General features: G+C 41.2%; 1 protein-coding gene across 1 annotated transcript; it reads right to left on the bottom strand.

Annotated features, from left to right (window-relative positions):
* Window positions 1–511: 511 nt before the first annotated feature.
* LOC134187709 (protein ERGIC-53-like) lies at window positions 512–21,202 on the bottom strand. Its single transcript, XM_062655862.1, has 10 exons — window positions 21,116–21,202; window positions 20,323–20,460; window positions 17,184–17,249; window positions 16,784–16,870; window positions 9,863–9,963; window positions 9,743–9,794; window positions 7,888–7,958; window positions 3,450–3,635; window positions 1,568–1,682; window positions 512–717 (listed from the first exon to the last, which is right to left on the bottom strand). Exons 1-10 carry the CDS (start codon window positions 21,200–21,202, stop codon window positions 568–570), a joined length of 1,053 nt encoding a protein of 350 aa, XP_062511846.1. The 3' UTR covers window positions 512–567.

The following is a 21,202-nucleotide window of genomic DNA, read 5'->3' as shown; positions in this document are numbered from 1 at the left end:
TAGTTTTACCTATACATCTGAGGCAAATTTAGTCTTAAATTTTGAACGATGAGATGCTGCTTTTGTGTTGACTTTGAAGATCATCGTTAACGTTTATTACTACCTAATAGTATGAAGTTCTCTTTTACAGTATTCTTCATGTTTCACGTGACCTCTGTCTGGTTAATGACGGTCGCATTCAGATTAAATACAAGATTGAGGCAGTCTGTACATAAATTACAGATCTCGGGGGGGAGGGGTACAGGGAGGGCATACTATATTGGAGCAGGAATGTATGCAGATTATTTGTTCCTAATTTCAAGGGCTCCTTTTCTATCTATAGATAACTTTTAAATAATGTCACAGTAGTTTTAGTGTGGAGTTATATCTAATGGCCATGCTAAAAGCACTTTCTTTATACCACAGACTGTGCAGACCAATAGTTTATGCCCCTCCCGGTGTAGTATTGTACTGCACCCATGTGTGAATAAATAGCATACATCAAAGCCATTATTGGACACAATAAACAGTCTTTGAATTTTGGTCTGTATTGACACAAGCTGTCATGTTTCTACACCATCAGCTCTATCAAAAGAATTTCTTAGCAGCTGTTTCGTTTTTGTGTTTGTAGATCAAATACGCAATAAACATCACCACTTGACATGAAAGAAACAGAACAAAGTAAACTGTCGGAAAGCAACCACTCGTGTCAAGAGAAGGACACTCAGCTGGTGCACCCTACACAAATTTAACACAATTAGATACTGCTAGCCACTTTTAACTATGCCAAAACACAAAAATGAAAGCACAGCCTGACAGGGATATCTAGAATCAACTGGGAATGACTTAGTGGGGATTCAAGCAGATTACCGCACCTGGGCAACCTTCTATCGCCCATGTGCACAAAAAACCACTCAACACCATAGCTTCAGTTGCAAATCTACAGAAACATCACTTCTTACCCATAGAAGCCCTTTTCGTTGTTAAAATCCACCAAATCAAGTGGATACAGCGGTAACAGGTGTGCAGACAGACAGACACATGAGCAGGCTACCCTATGCCTCCTCTGTGCATGGGCACCGAGGCATTACAACTTCCACTACTTAATCTATTCTGCTACAATTGCCATAAACGGAAGGTTCTTACAAGTCTATCAAATCTGTTAAAATTATGACCACATTGCCAGAGAATAAACATAAAGTACTGGCATACCAGAGTTAACCACTGGTTGTATGAACAATGGAATGACTCTCTATGATTTCACTAGTGTAGCTCATGACCTTTGCACATTAGAACATTTCCCACAACCATTCCCCTTTAAAACAATACAAATGCCCACATAAAAGAACTAATAGTATTCTTTATGACCATGCACATTCCCACTGTTAAAAATTACAGTATCAAGAGATTGGCATAGCATACATTGTATAGCATCAGTATATGTGTACATTTTGTCATTCGTGAATGCAGATATTGTTGAGCAACCAAGATTGATTATTGATGTACCAGCAAATTCATAAGAAGAGAAGGACCAGATAAAAGGAGACAAAGAAACGAAAACAAAAACAACAACAAAAGAACTGTTTACCTGTCTGTTTTGCATCTGATCAAGAGAGTGCTGCACATGTCTGACGCTTTCAATCAATGATGAAACATGAGATACAAGCTCAGAACTACTTCCCTGCTGACTACTAGCTGCTTGGCTGTAAACAAAAACAGCTACCCATTAGACAACAGTTAACAAATAACAACAATTAACAAATAATGTTAGTGCTACTTCAGAATTACAAGCAAAACACCCTGGCCAAACGTGACAAACAAACATGAACCCACCAACAAAGCTAGGACTACATATTCCTCACCATATCAACAGTTGTCATCTCAATCATTTACAGACAACTATAATTACCAGTGTTGGTATGTTAGGGTTGAGTTTGTGGTTCATGATCTGTAAGAGTGGGTATTGGTATCAACCGTTTATGCTACAAAGCCGATTTCTATACCTCTGCGCTTATAACGAAGCATGTCCACGACTACTCAAATTTGTCATTGCAGTGCATGGTCCCCTCTCAAGGGACCGACCCTCGCATAAAATTTCTTGATGACGCAAACGCTACACCTTCCAGTTCATTCGAACACACGCCCACACCAGCCTGGTGTAGACTGTACGTGTCGTCGCCCTCCGCAACGCTTTCAGCGATTGAAGACTCTATGCTGATTGAAGCCGCTCTTCTCCCACTAGCGTTTCTCTCTAAATTCTGATTGCATTTGCACCGAATCCAACATACACATTTCCTGTACCGAGTGCTACAGGAAGAGTGTCGATTTCTAGCCTCACTCAGTGACTGTCCAAGGGTGTGTTGTGACATCTTTCGTCTACAGACTGACTGAGCAATACATCATCCCTACATTGCACCATTTTCTAACTAGAGACACTATAATATGTGTTTTATACCTTACTAATTACAAAATGGTGCAATGTAGGGATGATGTATTGCTCAGTTAGTCTGTATATACGAAAGATGTCACAACACTCTCTTACATGGCCTTGTTTCTATTCTTTTTCGTACAGCAATCCTACATCTTTCTCGTTTTTTCAAAATGTTTTATACTTGTAGCAAATACATCTTGACATGCCCTATACACACAGTATGTACATGCACATATACAGTAGTTTTTCCCAGGTCATTTGGCCATCCCTACTTAATTTTTGGGGTGATTCAATAATAAACACTATCCATTTCTACAATAATGTCCTCTGCAAGGTCTGACCTCAAAAACCTGTAATACTGTATCTCCACAGTCATTTAACCATTTGAGATGATTTTGGTATGGTTCCAAACCGCATACATATCCCAGGCATTTCATTTAGTACATTGTAGGTCATCTACACTCAGCTTACAGAAAGAATGGATACAGATATCAAAGACATCTCAGTATACAATGCGTGGAACATGAAACTAAAAGATGCTTTGTGTAAACAATTTAGGTAACCCTAGAATGAACCAACACTAGCATGGTTACAAATTAGAAAGCCTTTATGTCCTTTTATAAGGACACCTGGCATGGCCCCTGCTCATTACTCATATTTAAGTGTAACCTTATGAGAGTAAGACAGTATAGATGACAGTGTGCACAGTGAGTGTTTCGCTGTGTCCTGTGTCACTGTTTTTGCAAAATCTCTGCTCCAAATCGATCAATGCTAATTACTAATAAAAATCAATCCTTAACATTAATTTGTTAGTTAACACGAATAGCACCCTGCCCAGGTTTCGGAAGAAACCCTGCCTACAAATGTAATCATGTGCACGTCCACACGCACACACACACACACACACACACACACACGCACACACACACACACACACACACACACACACACACACACACACACACACACACACACACACACACACACACACACACACTGGGATGCATGCACAAACTAAATGTAATCTGTAAATCCTTACTGTCTCTGTAAGGTCTCGATTCCTTCTAATTTGTGAAGCATGTCCTTTTGCTGCTGTATGACTGTGTGCATTTCAGTTCCCAATTCATCTGACAATCCATGAGGAGGACGAGCTGCCACTTGAGCTGAAGATAAGCTTTTCTTCTTTACATCATCACGTAAATATTCAAACTTCATAGACAAGTCTCTATATAACCATAAAACAACACCATATCAAAAGCACAATTCACAGATTTCAAAGAACCATTATATGCCAATACAAATTTTAACTGTCCAACTAAATTCATCTCTATCTTCAATCGACAAACACCAAGGCTTATAACACAATTAAATTATCACCAATGTGACCATTCTTTAAAGCAGACAACCAAAAATATATTAATCGGTCACTCCAAGCAACTTCCACTAGTAGGTCCCTTCTACAGCCTATTGCATAAGTACTCAATTATCTGATATTAAGAAATTAGGGCAGAGAGAACAACAGTTGTCAAATATAAAAACGGTTAACTGTTACCATGTAGTGCATATGTATTACTAGGTGATATATTAGTATATCTAGTGACTGCAGAATTATCCTATTTATTCACTCAATCAGTAGCCAAAAGAGAGTATGCATTCAGCATGCCTTAGTGACGCATCCACAACACATCATCTTGCCTTAACTACCAACAGGAATAGATTTTGGAACAATCTAGATGTACTTCAAGTCTTTCTCTGAAAGTTAATTTGACAGTCATCTAAAAATTGCAAACTAATGTAAATCCACAAATGTTTGTACTCGACTATTTTCGTACATGTGACGAAAACACCTTTCATATGCAGCTTATTTTTGTGTACAGGCTTTAACAGACAATTTTAGCGCACACTAGTACTAAGTACAGTAACTGTTTCATTCTACGTGCGCCAGCATACGTGATTCATGAGTTCTAAGCTGAAGCAAAGTGGTATCCATGCTTGGCTCACAACAAAAGATCAAAAAGAACTACTACCACTACCAAGAAGAGCAGAAGCATCCACGATCCAACAAGAAGATGCCGCAGTTGCGAATGATGCTGTTATGTAGAAGAAGCTCTGGATCGAGATCACTCGGCAGAAAGCGCAGTCAGCCTAGTCTAAGCGTAGAAAGAGAGGACACTATCACAACTACGACTTCAAGACTAGGCTGACCATTACCTGAGTCGCTGAAGATTGTGGACTTACGAGGGCACACGCTCATCTAAAGAAATTACTGAATCACAGAACTACAAAGCCAACAGTTCCGTCAATCCGCAGAGCATATAAAAGAGTTACCGGCATCAAACGGACAGCTTGAGGAAATGGTACAACTAACAGGAAAAGGTCGCAGCAGATGCCTTCTTCTTAAACTGGCATTGTACAAAAAAGTGATGACTCGCATGCCTTGCGAGACAGCAGCTGTGTCATCAAATGAAGGGTAGTGTTGGGGTGCGCATTAGGACTAATTTGAAAAACAAACCGTTACTGCTGCAAGAACAGCAACTGTCTGGTTCATATCTTCTGTTGATGACATTGTTAAATGTCTGTCAGAGTACTTTGAGTTGAGTGACATCATAACGTTGCAAACTGGACATGGTGTAAGCAGAGTTTCAATTTTGGTTTTCTGTCATTGTAAGACCAGTGCATAGTTCAGTTGAATCTTGTGTCGTAGTACATCATCAACATTGCTAGTAGCGATTCGCAATAACAGTTTGTCATCCAAGAAAAATTTTAGCATGCATTTTAATTTAGTACATTTAGAAGTTGTAAAAACACCATGAAAATAAAAATACATACAAAAATGTGGATTTACAGTTCACATAGTTAACAGTGCTTGCATATCAGTAAGTCTCTTGATATCTTGGATAAACTGGTTCTTCTTGAGATCTGGCATTCATGTCTTAATAGGTTCTTCTAATAATGGCAGGCTGAAATGCAACTTTGCATTGTTCTGGTTCCCTGTAGTTGTATGCTTAGCACAGGCCATCCGAACAAAGCAGAACACACATATTACAGGTCTCTGTTGGTTATCCAAACAGTTTCCATACTTACAACTAAAATACGCAGCTGTACTTCCGATTTTGCCTGCACATTCATATACCATAGACTCAAATTTGACAATTTGGTAATTTACAAAAAAATTGCCAAAATTAACATTCATCAATATTTCTATACCATCCCATTGTGCAAGTACATTTCTTAAGAAATGGTGCTGCACAAGTGATTTTAGTCAAATAACAACCTTTGCTTTAAATTTCAAGATGTAGAGTACATCTTTAACCTCTTTGAAGAAGCTTTTGAAGAGAAGTCCTTGCTTCCAGAGACGGTCTACCAAAAGTCTTTAGTACCCCTTCGCTGCAATACCTACCTCAAAATGCCAGAGAAACAGTGCGGAGGGAGGGAGAACACCTGGTGACCTCATACGTTGGTAGAACTTGTATATCGCCAACTTACTTAATATTGTATTTGCCAAATTTAAAACTAGTAATTGAAGCTGTGTTTACACACTTGCTTCTAAAAACCACAATAAAAAATTACATAACACTGCTAAAGTAGTCTGTAATTGTCAAAGTTATGACATACGAGACATACATGTCGCTCATAGTTATACGATGTTAAGTTCCCATATAAGAGTTGTAAGCCTAATTAAGTTAAGTACAAAAGTGATCAATTTCACATTAGCAGTTTCAGACAGGTAAGTATGTTGTTTATTTCCAACAAGACCTGAAAAAACTCTTATGAATGCTTGGCATTCTGATTTAGCCTTGACGCTAGGCCATCTCTTCGCCTTAACTGGAGAAGTAATGCATGTGATTATACCTAAGGGTTCACATGACCGGAAACAAAGTTGCCACATTAAAGCGAAGATTGGCCTAAGGACACATTATGCATAAATACCCTCATGTGACCCAGTATCCAATTAATCAATAATCTTCTTTCAATTAATTAATAAAGTAAGCTCCTCCTGGTTCGCCATCATCACCTTCTCTCATTTGGTAACTACTGAGCAACATGGGGAAATGTTTCCAACTGCATAGGCTACAGATCAGCAGAAAATTACAACTCCATTGAACTGCAAAGATGATGTGAGTCTAAGTAACCTAAAAAATCGACAAACACTTGCCACGCTAACCACGATGATAGACATGTAGTCTGCACCTGTGCATGCGCCACTCTTTGGATTATAGAGGTCATGAGAAGACATCTATTCAGAGAATCTTTGGAAGTACAGGTAGCAGAATTACACTCGCAAAGCGGCACCAGTCCTGTGTGCAAACATACATGTAGGTTTTTGTTCATTCTTGTCGTGCTTTGATTGCTACGATCTCATGCCCCGTTTCTTCTCCATCCACCATTCTATCGCTAATTAACTAACTGACTTTACAGGCACAGCCTAGCAATAATCATTGAGCTAATTTAATTGCATACATAATGATGGAACAGCCAATCGCAACATGACAATGCTAGATTGGCCTAAGGATACCTTATATCACGTGACAAACATGATATAATGTGTCCCTAGGCCAATCTTCACCTTACAATGGCAACTTCGTTTGATCATGTGAACCCTAAGTAACATTGTGAGCATTACTCCACCACGTAAAGCAAAGATGGCTTAGCGTCGAGGCTAATTCTGATTGGCAGTTTGTCCGTTGTCACTCACTGGTTGTCATGTATGAGCAATTGCAAATACTGCTTGGTGATTGGACTACACTAAAGATGTGACACATTCCTGAGCGTGCCAGCCAGTCAGTCAGCCACATAGTTACAGACTGGAAGTAAGTTAATTCCTAAGGCCACTATGGCTAAACAAGCTGACAATTCTTTCATTCTCCCTTTGCATGCATCCATGGCTCCCCACCTACAAAGATTTCGCTGTGGTGCAGTTACTGAAATATACCAGCCACAAGACAAAAGAAACAAACAGAAACAGAGATCATTACATCATTAGAACAATTTATAACTAGTATTAGTCAAATAGACATGCAGAATTCAAGTTATTTAGAAACAGTGACTGCACGCATCCTATAACTCTACAGCAGTGCAATGCCAGCAAGATAAAGGCGTCTTTTACACTACATGCACAAACTATTGTATATGGGGCCACTCTACAGTAACAGAACATGTGCCTTACAGTCAAATCATTCTAGATTCATGACATAGCATGTAATAGTGTAAAAATAAAATACCACATTGTGAAAGGACAAAGTCAGATTGAATTGCAATGTTTCAATTCAAAATAACAGTCTCCTTAATGTATTTAGTTTGTAACAAAACATCGTAAATCAGAGAACCAGACAAAGGCAAAACTACTATCACAAACAAAACAGATAAACCATAAATCACAGCAACATGAAACGTCACTGTTAATATTACAAAAAAGCCATAAAATACTCAACTAATCAACCTAATCAGACCAGCTAATACAATGGAACACACTGAACCTGATAATAGTCAAGATGTCCTTCTGTCCCTGCATAATCTGATTGAGATTTCTTTCTTCTACACTATCAGACTGAGAAGAAAAGATAATTACATACTGCAGTCAAGTACATGTCAAATACAGGGTTGTCGCCAGCGATCTCAAGGTGTAGCCCCCACTATGCCTTAGGTAAAACATGGGCGTGGGTGCTAGGCTTACACATGAAGCCCAAACAGGAAATGTTAGTAAAAGCTTGTCATCTTTTGCCGCTCTAGGTCACAATTTTTGTTGGCGGAATAGTCTCGCGTAGCCAGACCCTTTCTCGCAACATCATACTTCCATCATGTAAACTTCCTTTGAAGCCGCTGTGTTGCCATTTAAACTAAAGATCCAATTCAGTTTCTTAAACATCTGACTTAAAACACCATCACTAAGCACAGCATACATTCCCCTTCACTAATCTCCTCTTGTTTCGTCGTGGTAGTCGTTTGTCGTCTATGAAGAGACCTAGCTACTCGAAAACCTCAGATTCTTTGCTGTTAGTGAAACTTGCAAGTCTACGGCAGCCAACGCAACCACGGGAGTGTCAACGTCAACAGGATTCAATCTCGTATGCAGCAGTCACGATCAACGTCTGACCTATATAAACGTCTATGAACATTGTGCAACGTAGTCTACTCTCGTTTCACAAAGGGAACAGAATGCATGTATTTTTTATGCTGTTTGACGTCGAAGCAACCTCAGATAGTCTAGAGCGGTAGATGTCTGTAAGTGCTCGAAAACAAGACGATGCGTGCATGACGATCTGGTCGTTATGTGAAACCAAATCTCTGCATCATTGAAGCACACAGTCTCGCTTGCTACAAACAAGACAAGCTACTACGGTAGAAGTCAGGAAACTACTTATACACTATCTGTGCATCAATCCCTAAATGTTTGACTGCTTCATTTCTTAACTATTTTTTGTTGATATTAATTAAAACATAATATTAATTAATTAATGGCGTCATCCTGCTATGCCTTAAAAAATTCTGGCAACAACCCTGCAAACAGCCACGCAAACAGGTAAAAAAATTCAAACTAGCTTTAACAGCAGATAGTAATTATAAAATCCCAAGTGAGTACATACCCTATAATATCTCATCTTGAACAGTTCCACTAATATCATAGTGATAGACATGCAAGTGTGCATGCGTCCATATCAAATACACATACATGCACACACTCACACATGCTCACATGCAAAATGCAAAATGGCAAATGGCAAATGGATAAGGAGCTGCCGTTACAGTTACGCCGCCCCCCCCCCCCCCCCCCAGCTGGATGGCTGGGTTTTTGTGCACTATGCAGGAACTATGGGCCGTGCTAAGCAAACTCCTGAAGACTGGCCAGGTACTTGGAGGAGCGCCGACTGCGACCCCAACTGTGGTGTGGGCACCCGAAGTCCCACCAGGACCCCAGTGGCTGATGTTGTCGCATTCGAGGGCCTTTGCCACCCCAGTCAATGACCAGGTACTCATTTATACTCCCGAGTCAAGAGAAGCAATTGTGTGTGAGTTTCTTGCTCAAGGAAGTTATGCCAAGTTCGCCATTACTGTGACTTGAACCTGCAACCCTGCAAGGTCCCGGATGTAATCACTCCATAAGATGACTTTCTAACCAACTGAGCTATAGCACCACACTCACACTCACACTCACACACACACACACACACACACACACACACACACACACACACACACACACACACACACACACAAACACACACACAAACACACACACACACACACACACACACACACACACACACACACACACACACACACACACACACACACACACACACACACACCACACCACACAAGTTTCAGTCTCACTAAATATGGATCTCGATATTCATCATAAAGATCAGGATGCTCCTTCGAATATCTATACACAAATACAAAATCAATGAAAACATTGTCAGCAATCCTTTCTGGTTCAGATTTCACACTTACGTTTCTTTCTGTTCTTCAAACGATTTTGAGTATTGCTCAAACTCTTGATTCAACTTCTCTAACTCATCATCACTAAGAGTCACTGGCTCATCTCCGTCATCCTAAAGATAAAACTCATGCTTACTATGGCACACTTTTAGCATGTGTCAACTAGGAAATTAGCACCTGTTCTTCTGTTGTCTCTCTCATTATTTATATTACTACAGATAACCTATTAACTCCTCCAATAAGCAAATCTCGAAAGTGATTGCTTTTTGTATTTAGCTCCTAGTACACAGCACTCACACTCTCGTATTCTCTGTCTGCATTTCATTATAAGTGCTTTGTACAACAGAAAACAATTGCAATGTATTAAGTTTTTTGATGTTGCTCCTATACTTGCATACTAAAATTTGTTTTATTACATTCGCATCTGGTCAATTTTGTCTTTAATTAAAGCTCCTCAGTAAATGCACTTCTTACTTGCTTCTCATTCGATTGCTTGCTACTGTCTGTTTGTCTGTCTGTCCACTTCTTCTGCAGTATAACCTACCCATTTGCAGTCACTAATATCTGATTGTAGGTTCCACCTGCTTCACCAAATTCCATTCTTTCTGCAATCCAGCATGCCTGTCTGTGATCCACAATGTCTAATTATACGTTCTGCCTGCGTCACCAAAAGTTTAGTGAGATAATTCAACTATGGAAAGAACTAGACCTTTGACATTACTACTTTCACTTCTGTATAGCAATAATTACCAGCACACAGTTTTCATAACTTTGAAGTGCATATTGATCTAAATTAGCCATGACAAATATGTTTATCAACAGTCAAATCCACACATTCTGTACTGTTATCAACTGGTACACTGAAGTGCTTAAGGTTCAATTGTATAAGCAATGCAATCCTTGTTTTTGATGTCCACACCATAAACTACTTATGTACCTATATGTACTACAATTCAAGTCTCATAATAGCCACAGAACATAAAACTGCAGCAGTGATTTGTAGTATTTCTTCTTGTTTCTGTAGACTAGAAGACTTTGCTTTTGGCTCTAACTTATCCACCCATTTTCAAATACCAAGCTGTCCTGCTCTATGACACTGCCTCTCAACAGCAGCAAAGAAAATCTTGTTAATTCTATACAGGACACACTGAACAACTCTAAAGTTGATGTGAAGTGTGAAGTGCTAACATTCATTGGAAACAATATGGAAGCAATACCATAACCAAGAATGGAGACACAATATAGTATACATTGCAGAAAGCATCTAACCCAGGGTTGCCACCCTTTTTCCATCAAAAATTTGTTGAGTAATCCCTTTGCACCGATACTGTATATATGGATCAATTGCTTCTTCTGCTCAACTATGCCTTGACCAACTAACAAATTTAATATCTGCGATGTTGACGGGGGAACTTGATGATCACATTGTGTCATGGCTTACAGGGGATCCATTAACAACTCTTTAGATTCTACAAAGTTGTGAGTCGAAAAATGACCTGATCTCTTAACAACTTCAAAAGCAACACAGCAAACACCAAATATTGCCAGAAGCCACTTTCAGCCAGTCGACTAAAGACAAACAGAAGAACACGAAAAATGCTTGGTAGGGAAACAAGCAGAACATAATGACCTCATACTAGACAGTGTACACCAAGTAGTTGAAGGGGCTTCAAGACTACAGCACCAACGGTAGGCAATACAGTTGAAACAGCTGCTGTGATCGCCTCATTGTCAGGTACTGTTTGATAGCATTTAATGAGACATCCATTTCAATGTGAGCATAACAAATCTTCCACCCCACTGTGCTATTATAATCGTTTACATAATTGATAATAACTTATTGACGTCAGGATACTTGAATAACAGTGCTGATTAGCCAACTTTTTTTCAGCAATGGTTTGATTGGAGCAGCTGTTTCTGAACGTGAGCACAGTCTCGCTTCTTGAAGGTCTTTCAAAGTTAAAGGAAACTCCCACGAAAACACAAGAAATGTTCTCATGATAGTACTGAGTGCCCTGATTCTATTGGTACCTTTCTTTCTTAATACAAATCTTTCTGGAAGGAGAAATTGAGCTTCCAGCGTGGGGGCGTAACCCTATGGTAGTCGCCATTTTGAGATCATGACATAGAAATATCTTACAGATTGCGCATGTGTTGTCATCAGAGTATATGGCGTAGCTTCTGTACAGTTTTGAGCCGGAACATGATGACGCTGAGAGCCGTTCAAGTTCGTAAAACTCTCATGAAATTGATTCAGACACAGGGGACAGAAACCCAGAGCGATTGGTCAACTCAGAATGATGCACATGCGGTCAGTGTGTCATCATGCCCACTGCTTTTGCTGCCAAGAGTTGGACGCGCTAAGTTAGAGACACTGTGGTTTACGGTGTGTGGTAGAACACGCAACTTTTGACCTTGTCTGCCTCAACTACGACGTTCTGCGCACTGCTGTGTCTGCAGTGGTAGATGTCACTGAAGATTCCTCCACAGAACCTCTGAATCACAGGTTTCTTGACACAAGTGTGTACGGCATTGCCATTTTGTTTATTGTCTTTCACTTTACAAGCTTTTGAGGTTGACAGCATACAAGAAGTTCACACATTGGGCTCATAACAGACTGGGCAGGTGTCTTAGAATGGTCATACTGTCATGTGTAGTTTCTTCTGTTAGAAGAACTTCCCAGAAGAAGGCAAAGTGTACGTGGGGTTTAGGGAGCATGAACCATGATTAGATATGATTTTGACAATAATGTTCGTAACTACCTAATTCTAAAAATCTGTGTCAACTAATGTCCCATCTTATACCTGCTATAGCATATATGTCATAGTTGTATGTTCTACGTAAACCTCGTTTAACGAGCACTAACAATAATTTCCTTGAGTGGTCTTTCACAGGTGGCAATGTTGGCTGAAAATTACTGGAGGTTGTCTGGCTTTGTGTTTTCGAAGAGGTTTTGGATTCAGCTGTTGTTTATTTAGAACTGCTTTAAGGATTCCTTGCAAATAACCATAGCTCTTTGATTCAGTGATGGGTTTTGCAACAGAGATCTTGGTAGGTTTGGAAAAAACCTCATTCCTCCACTACTTGTAGTAGCTTGTCCGCTACCTGTGTTGTGGTTATGATCAAGTGCAGCCAGCTGCGTTCTTGCAAGCATCCCGTTGTAGCTAAAATGTTGTCTCTTGGGACAATATTTTGTAAGAAAAGCAAGGTAAACTTCCAAATTACCAGTGCGGCTAAAGTCCGTTAGCTTGTCAAGGTCTTTCAAAAGTTTCTTGTTTAGAACTACCGACTTCAGTGCATCATGTGCAAGAGAACTTATCTCTAACCACTGCTTTTGTTGGCTCTCTTCACGTGACAATTCGTTGTGTTCACACTTGCCAAAAGATGTAGCATTCTCCCATGAATGGACAATGATTGTACGGTAAATAATAAAAATCCAATTCTCTCTTAGATTTTCAGCTTGTCCATTTCATGACTTTGATAACCACCACAAGTGACTTGCCACATATCTTATCCATGGAAGAAGGTTACTACAGCCCTTTGCCTTACCCAGTTGGGTTAGCTTTTTGATAACACTTTTTAAAACGTGCCAAACATCATACTGATGATCTATATCAGGGAACCACTTTTCATGACAGATGTTATCTGCAGGTGTGTCTCAGTAACAATTTGAGCCACAGTTAATCCTTTAGTTACTAGTTCATTGACTGATCGTAGCAACCCCTCTTTTTCCATCCCAACAGAATTGGAAACTTCGCTGACCTGCACCAACTGAAAATCAACAATAAGCCCTGTTTCTTGCTCCACTAGAGTATATGTACAATATTTAGCGGAATATCCAGGGTTGTCACATCGTCCATCTCCCAGTAGATGTAAAAGATTGTCTTTGAAGTTTTCTAGTATAGATTCCTGGTGACTTTTCCACGTTTCACTAACCACAGGACACAGGTATTCATCTTGCAATCAATAAAATGATGATTCCAAGATAAATTGCAATTTTATGATTTGAGCAAAGTGGCTGAATTTGCTGAATGTTCCTCCTGACAACAGAATCCCTGCTGTGGTTATAAGATTTCGAACAGGTAAACTAGCAACAAGTGGTTGGGATTGCCAGTTTACATTATACCCTTTTGAGCACTCCATTCTTACTACTAACATTGTTCCACTTGTTGATTCTGATTGGCTGACTACAGAAGAGCCACGTGTTGGGCAGAATCAAAACAGTTCACTTAAGGAATTTCTGAAAACAATGAATTTTTGGTCTTCCTGACACCCATTCCGGTATCCGAATCTTGTGACGTACAAGATGTGTCAAAGACGCCGTATTTCTCTGTGCCACTGTCTGTATTAGGAGAATGTGCCTCTTCATCAAACTCCGTGGACTGACAACTGTCAGTTACTGGTGTTAAAAACCATGGGCAACTTGTGGTGGCTGAACTTGACTAGAATGTGTGTCCTCAGGAATTGGTGAAGATGCTCTCACACAGTATGAATGTTCCTTTGTTTCAGCCAGGTCTCTAAGATCATATCGCGTTGACGCACCACAAAATTCACGCGCTTTGGTTCCAGGGGAATTGTTTCCTTTGTCAATTTCTTGGTGGTGCTCATAATCATCATCAGAGTCAGGCATTCTAGCAACCTTAGCATGTTATTTCATTACTTCAGTAAGGGCCTGCATCAACAGGGTCTGCTCTAAGTGACAAGTTGATTGAAACAGTCAGTAAATAGTAACCAGATTGCGTCTTCATTTCTGTCCTGTTGATCGTTGTTTTCGTTTGGAGATGAAAGTAAAAATTGTTGGGACAGCATCTGACTTGATGTGAATTCGTGGTTTTGTTCCCAGTAATTCTGCTTACAAATCTCGCTGAAAACAGTCCGGTTCAAAGTGTTCACTGCAGACCAAGCTACTACGTCTAACAGGAAGATTCTGTAATCGAAGCTTTGTCAGCTATTGTTTCAAAAAAAGGTTTGTTCCTAAGAGGTAAGTGATGAAAGCGCACACCACGTTTGTGATCTCCGTCCTTGTTGTTGCAACCAAACGCAATACAGTAAACCATTCTTTGGAATGTAATGGACAACTCACAAGTCAACGACAGTAGACTAGCAGAAATATTACTTCAACGTAAATGAAAACTATGAACTTATAGTCTCTGCTCGCACATTACATCATGCCCTATTCAGTCAGCGTGACCGTATCAGGTCGTTTTCAGTCAAGGCATTTCCTTCACCTACTCAACCTTGTACGCGTACGGACTGAGGTAATAGTAAATGACATTACCACGCATCGTAGACGGCTCACACCCAAGGATGTTCTTAGAGAACATCCAAGATACTGTGTTATTAAAGACTAAATCCTTTCAAATTCTGCTACACCTCAACTAACCCTCGATATATCCTCGCTACACAGAGCATCATACGTGAGTAAGATATTGCTATGTCATCATCTCAAAATGGCGGCTACCATAGGGTTACGCCCCCACATTGGAAGCTCAATTTCTCCATCCAGAAAGAGTTGTATTACGAAAGAAAGATACCAATAGAATCAGGGCACTTAGTACTATCATGAGAACGTTGCTTGGATTTTCGTGCGAGTTCCCCTTTCATTACAATAGTGGTGTCCCCAGACTGCTTTCTTCTCTCCTCCTACTTTCTACCCATCGCATCCAAAATATGGTATGGTCAGATTTTGAAATTCTCATATTCAGACATCAAGTTTCTTTCTGATCAAACCACAAGTTGAAACTATACACTAAACACATCAAATGCTCCAAACTTGTCATGACTAGCCTATTCATGTGTATGCCACAATTCAAAAGACAACACAACTATTATGACTAGTAAATGCTCGGTTAGCATTGTGTTAGGCGAGCGATGGTGTTCTGTCTTACTTATTCGCGTAACAATGGTGGCGTCGTTAAGTAGCAATAATTTCTGTCACACAAAATGCGAGAACTCAGAAAACAGACTGTCAGTTGCTCTTCTTCTGGCTTTGTCTTTCATTCTTCATTCACGCTTGGATCGTTCACTGAGATAGTCGTGTAACAATGGTCGCGTAGTCACGTGATAATGGTTGCATAGCAATAATTTCTGTCAAAGTAACGTGCGGAAACTCAAAAAAACAGACGTTTCTCTTTTCTTAGCTTTTCCTTTCCATTCCGTTTGTCACACATCAATGTTATTTCCTTATTAGTTGCGTACAAGAGCAAAATCAAGAGTCATTTCACTCTTCTCGCCAAGAAATTATAATTTAGTCAACCCCTCGAAAGGGGACCCTTGCTTCAATTCTTGGCGCATGTGTTACGGAGTCAAAATTGCATTCATCTGGCATCGTCGTTTTGTCGATCTGTCTTTCCGTTTTGCCGTAAATCCATATGACAAGTGCTGACATACGCATATAAATATATAAATATATAAATATAATATATCTCGAACTCAATTGACATGACGAGAGAGAGGCTCGCTTTGCTCGCCAATAAATGAATGCATTGTCTAAATGGTACTTATCTATAGCCCTGTCCACACACTTGTAACTGGAGCACCATCTGATCGTGATTAGTTGAATCCAATTAGAAATAGTGGGTGTTACATTCACGTACCCTACAAGTGTAGTCAGAACATCTAACCCTCCTCATTCATCTCTGTTCTTGCTCACCTTATGTAGCTGTAAAACACTTTCCATAAGCAAAAAACCCACACATACACATCAGTCATCAGTCATGTCATAACAAAAGTGGAGGTATCGTTTTTGAAGTGCCGTGTGAATGGTTGCTTTCCCGATTAGATCATGATCAGATCACAAGCAGCACAACTGCAATCCAATCGTGATCCATTCTGGTCAAGTGTGGACACGGCTTATGTGAACCAGTTGTTCTATATTCCCCCAAAAATCCAAGCATCAACCATTCTATTAGTATGACTTGCATAAACAATTACCTTTCTATGCTCAGGTGGTGGAGCTCCCAAACTTGTAGTCAAGAAGGAGAGAACATCATGATCATCTAAAATATGGATACCTTCAAGCTACGAAGAAATGAGTCCAAACATCCACCTACAAGTCTGTCAAGTGGCATGTCTGACTACTTGTAGCAAAGCATGCTACTAACTGTAAAGACAAGGTCATAATGCATTGCCTTACCAACCCTGTACAGCTAAATGCATCACTTTTCTAGCAATTGAAAACAAGTTATAAGTTTTTCCATACATGTCACTAGTAATACATGAACCCCTGTTGAGCATCGCTTCAAATGAAAGCTACAAAGCAATACTCATTGGAGAAACTTCTAGAAGCAACTTTATCTTTCCCCACCCAGTCTCGTGAATGCAAATCGCTCACGTGATCATACCTAACATTGGCTGGATGAAAGCCAGCCACATTGCCCCCACGAATTTGTCTCAACTCCTGTTGACAACACCGGCAAGAGTGGTCACAGCATACTGCCTACTGGGTGCTCCCGCCCCACAAGTCACTTCACTCCCGCTCGCCCTAGACCCTCCATTCTAAAATTAGCACAGTATAAATATATGAAGTCACGAAACATCACATGCAAACCAGGTTGGGAGAAAGGTAAAGTTCATACAAACTCAATTGTGTCTAGAATACCTATTGTATCAATTTACGTACAAAATCTGTATATGATACGTATCCGTAGTTAGCGACTTGCGTTAGCAATGAAGTCCCGTATGTAACGTGCGCATTACGCTTCACGTTTGTGCGTACTACGGCAGCAAGATTAGATCTTCATAGAGTCTTCCCGTATCGTTACTTGAAATACGTTTCTGTTTGTTTGTGATCATTGACGTCTTTCTGGCAAAATTTTCTCTTACGCTAAACAGCGCGTAGTGATTGACTGGCCGCCCATTGTCTCTCATTGCTGCGTGCAACAAAAAAACAGAAAATAATGCGTCATGATTGGTCACTCACTTGCATGCCATACATTCCTAAAGCGTGACTCCCATATATGGTCAGTTTTTGACATAGATTGCCAGCCAGCGACAGAGATTTGGTGCAAACTGAACCCCATTAGTGTACACTCCTTGTAAGTCACGTAACTTTTTCAAGGCCCCGTTCCTTTGACTCGTAGCTTTCAAATACAGATGTCATCAGCATACATACTATTAACATCGCTCGTAATACACTACACTATGTTGCAAGCAACATGCCTGCAAGTTGCAATACCGCGTAGACACAAGACAGTGCGGCCAAGAACAAGGACCCTCCCTCAAATGGCACGCTACACCAAAGCAAGCCAGGAGACTGCAGGTGTACCAGATTGCTGGAATACAGCCTGAGACCATCAAATTCAACATATATGTGCATCAACCGTCTCTATAATGAGTAAATGTAAAGTTGGATGTATCATTGGTAGCAGTCTGAGGACCAACAACTGAGAGCTTTGATCAGCCAATCTAGCAGACTAGCAGCAACTGCAGTTGGTACTGCTCCGATCCAGAAGCTGTGACCTGCATAGTGGTCTTCATTGTACTCCAATACGTGTAGCAAAGGCCAAAGCATAAAGGTAAGATTCAGGAGAGTGAAAAAGGACCCGTCTGCGTGTGGAAATAGCGGTATCCAATGCTCTGGGACGGGCCAGGTAGTTTTCAAAGCCTTTACCGGACAGACTGAATGGTGTGTCCGCCTCTAAAAAATAAGTCGACACCCAAGCAAAACGGGTCTGTTTTAGAAGCCTTGACGTTCAGCTGATACCGTTGCTGTCAATTGTGAGATCAGAGCGTAATAGCGTTCGGTCCTTGTCACAATTGCTGGGGCTCGGAGCTGTAAATTCCAAGCACCGAAGAAAGCCAAAGAAGGCCGTGGCAAAAGCAGTCCAGTACGTCTGGCGGCCATTGGTTGATAGATCAAGATGTTCTTGCAGTGCCGATTTCATTTGACCCATGATCTTGATAGTGATTGGAAGGCGACATTTTGGAGGTAACCGAAGTCCACAACGTCTTATGCCTCGGAGGATGAGTGGAAGGCAAAAAGAAGTTGCTACAGGGACTGGCATGCCTGCGAGTTGATGATGGTGTTTGATGCCAGCCAGATATACCTTCAGCAATCTGGTACTGCACTTCCAAAGATGCTGACACGACAAACTCGATGAGAGATGACTCTGAGGCTAGGAATGGTGACCACTTCCTCTGTCTGCAAAACTCCATATACCATGACACGCCTGTGTTATAGGTGGGTCGTGATGAGGCGGCAATGCTTTCATTTAGAAAGAATGTGGCTGCTGGTCCGGAAGACCAATGGTGAGAGCTTCCGCAGGCAGTGGAGTTGGCCATGGTGCTCTCTGAGGTGCCAATGCATGAAACTTGGGCATCTGTGAGCGAGACAATGCATCAGTAATTACGTTAGAAGCACCCAGAATATGTCTAATAACGACAGTGTAGTTATTGTTTTCTGCCTTAAAAACAAGCAACAGACGAGTGCCATGATAAGTTGACTATGCTCTGATTGTCACAGTGGAATAAAACTGCTTGCCAGACCAATGCTTACCCCACGTCAAACAGGCTACGACAACGGCAAACAATTCTTGCCACGCTATAGACTTCCCGATTCAAGCGTCTGGTGCAACTGCCAGTCACCACGGAACCAAGCTCCACTGTAGTATGCGCCAAAACTGTGTAAAATGGTCGCATCTGGGGAGAGCTCCATGTCTACGGCAGCAGAGAGATGGACATCCAGCATCATTGCAACCCCATTCCAGGATGGGAGAAAGCGATACCACCATTGAAAATCCTTCCTAGTTTCACTGTTATTGTAGACATGGTGATGACTCCATACGAAAAAGATTGTCAGCTCAAGAAGTTGGTGTAGAAAAATTCAGCCAGCTGGAATGACTCTGCATGCGAAACTAAGTTTACCAATTGTGGATTGTAAGTTACGCTTGGTTGCCTTACAGCGTGACAGCCACTGGAGAATTTATCCATCAGATCCCTCAGTTTTCAAGAGGTAACCTGACAAACAGCGCCTCTGAGTCGAGTTCAATGCCTAGGAAAGTTATGGTTGTAGTCGGGCCTGTTTCTTTGCTCGGCTCCATCAGTATGCCCAGCTGATGGGCTTTGTCCTTCACCCGTGTCAGTGGAGTTGTCAGGTTCGACAAAGAGATTGTCGAGGTAGTGTAGAACACAATTAATGTGGCACTCGGTTACTAGGATCCATTCAAACGCGTCCGCTACTTGATTAAATAGTGCTGGTGAGGAACGTAGACCAAAGGGAGAGCGCTTGTCGACGTAGTATTAGTCGCCCCAATAAACTCCCAGTAGGTCCCAATCCTCTCGGCGGACTGAGCACAGACGAAATGCATGTTTCAAGTCCATCTTCGCCATTTAGCAACTCTGATCAGCCTGTTTCACAAAGGCAATGGCATCATCAAGTTTCTTATACCGCAAGTGGTACTCCTCTGGGTCAATGCCGTCGTTAATACTAAGTCCACGAGGAATGGAGAGGTGCATATTCAGTCTCAAGCTACCTTTTTCTTTGGAACAACACCTACGCCAGAGCACTGGAGAGTTGGCAGAGGGGGTTCGTTGTAAGGGTCAGCCATGTGACCGTGTTCACATTCTAAATCGAGCCCTTGCTGAACAGTGACCTTGTGCTCAAGCGCGGACTTTAGGTTGGAAGATAAACAAAAGTAACGTGCACCAGTGTGGCCAAGATTAAAACTATGACGTAGTGACCAAAGCAGTGATTCAACAAACGTACAATCAGGGTGATTGTGTAGTGACATTGCAAAAACCTCAGGCTAAAGTGGAGTGTCCGGTTTATGCTTGTTTATTGGTGGTCTTGCTGAAACACGTGGTCTCTGGGTGATCGCCGTGGCAGATGAAACATTGGTGTCGGTATTTGTACAGGCTAGGTGATGCTTGGTTCTTGCATCTACCAGCATTGAAGAGACGGCAGATTTCGAGTTTGCCTGAAGGGAGGTTGGAGATGTTACCGAAAGATGCAGTTGCTCGCCTGGGGGACGAAAGGACTGGTCGGTTTGTGCACAGTCTGTTGCCATGTGACCTAGTTGGCTGCATGTATAGCAGGTGATAGAGGTTGCTGCGAGACCTGTGAAGCACTGAGCCCACAGGTATTGGTTGATCGTGTCCCTTCTTACGTCCATGGTCCTGCTGGCAAAATAACGAAAGGCTCTATCATATTTCAGCCAGACTGAGATTTGGTACTCCAAGCTAGCTTTAGCGACTATAAACTAGTAGCCGATAAGTTCATAACCTCAAGCCGGATCCGCTAGCAAGACTGTAGCCATGTATGCAAACCAAACCTGAGCCACGAGCCGATGTAGCGGCCATGTCTGCACTTTGGACTGGATACCAAGGCTTTTGTTGCCATGGGGACCCCGCCAT

Source organism: Corticium candelabrum, chromosome 12 (genome assembly GCF_963422355.1).
Source record: "Corticium candelabrum chromosome 12, ooCorCand1.1, whole genome shotgun sequence".
Lineage (NCBI taxonomy): Eukaryota > Metazoa > Porifera > Homoscleromorpha > Homosclerophorida > Plakinidae > Corticium > Corticium candelabrum.
Note: the sequence above shows the minus strand (reverse complement) of the source record. Positions and strands in the feature narration are given on the sequence as shown.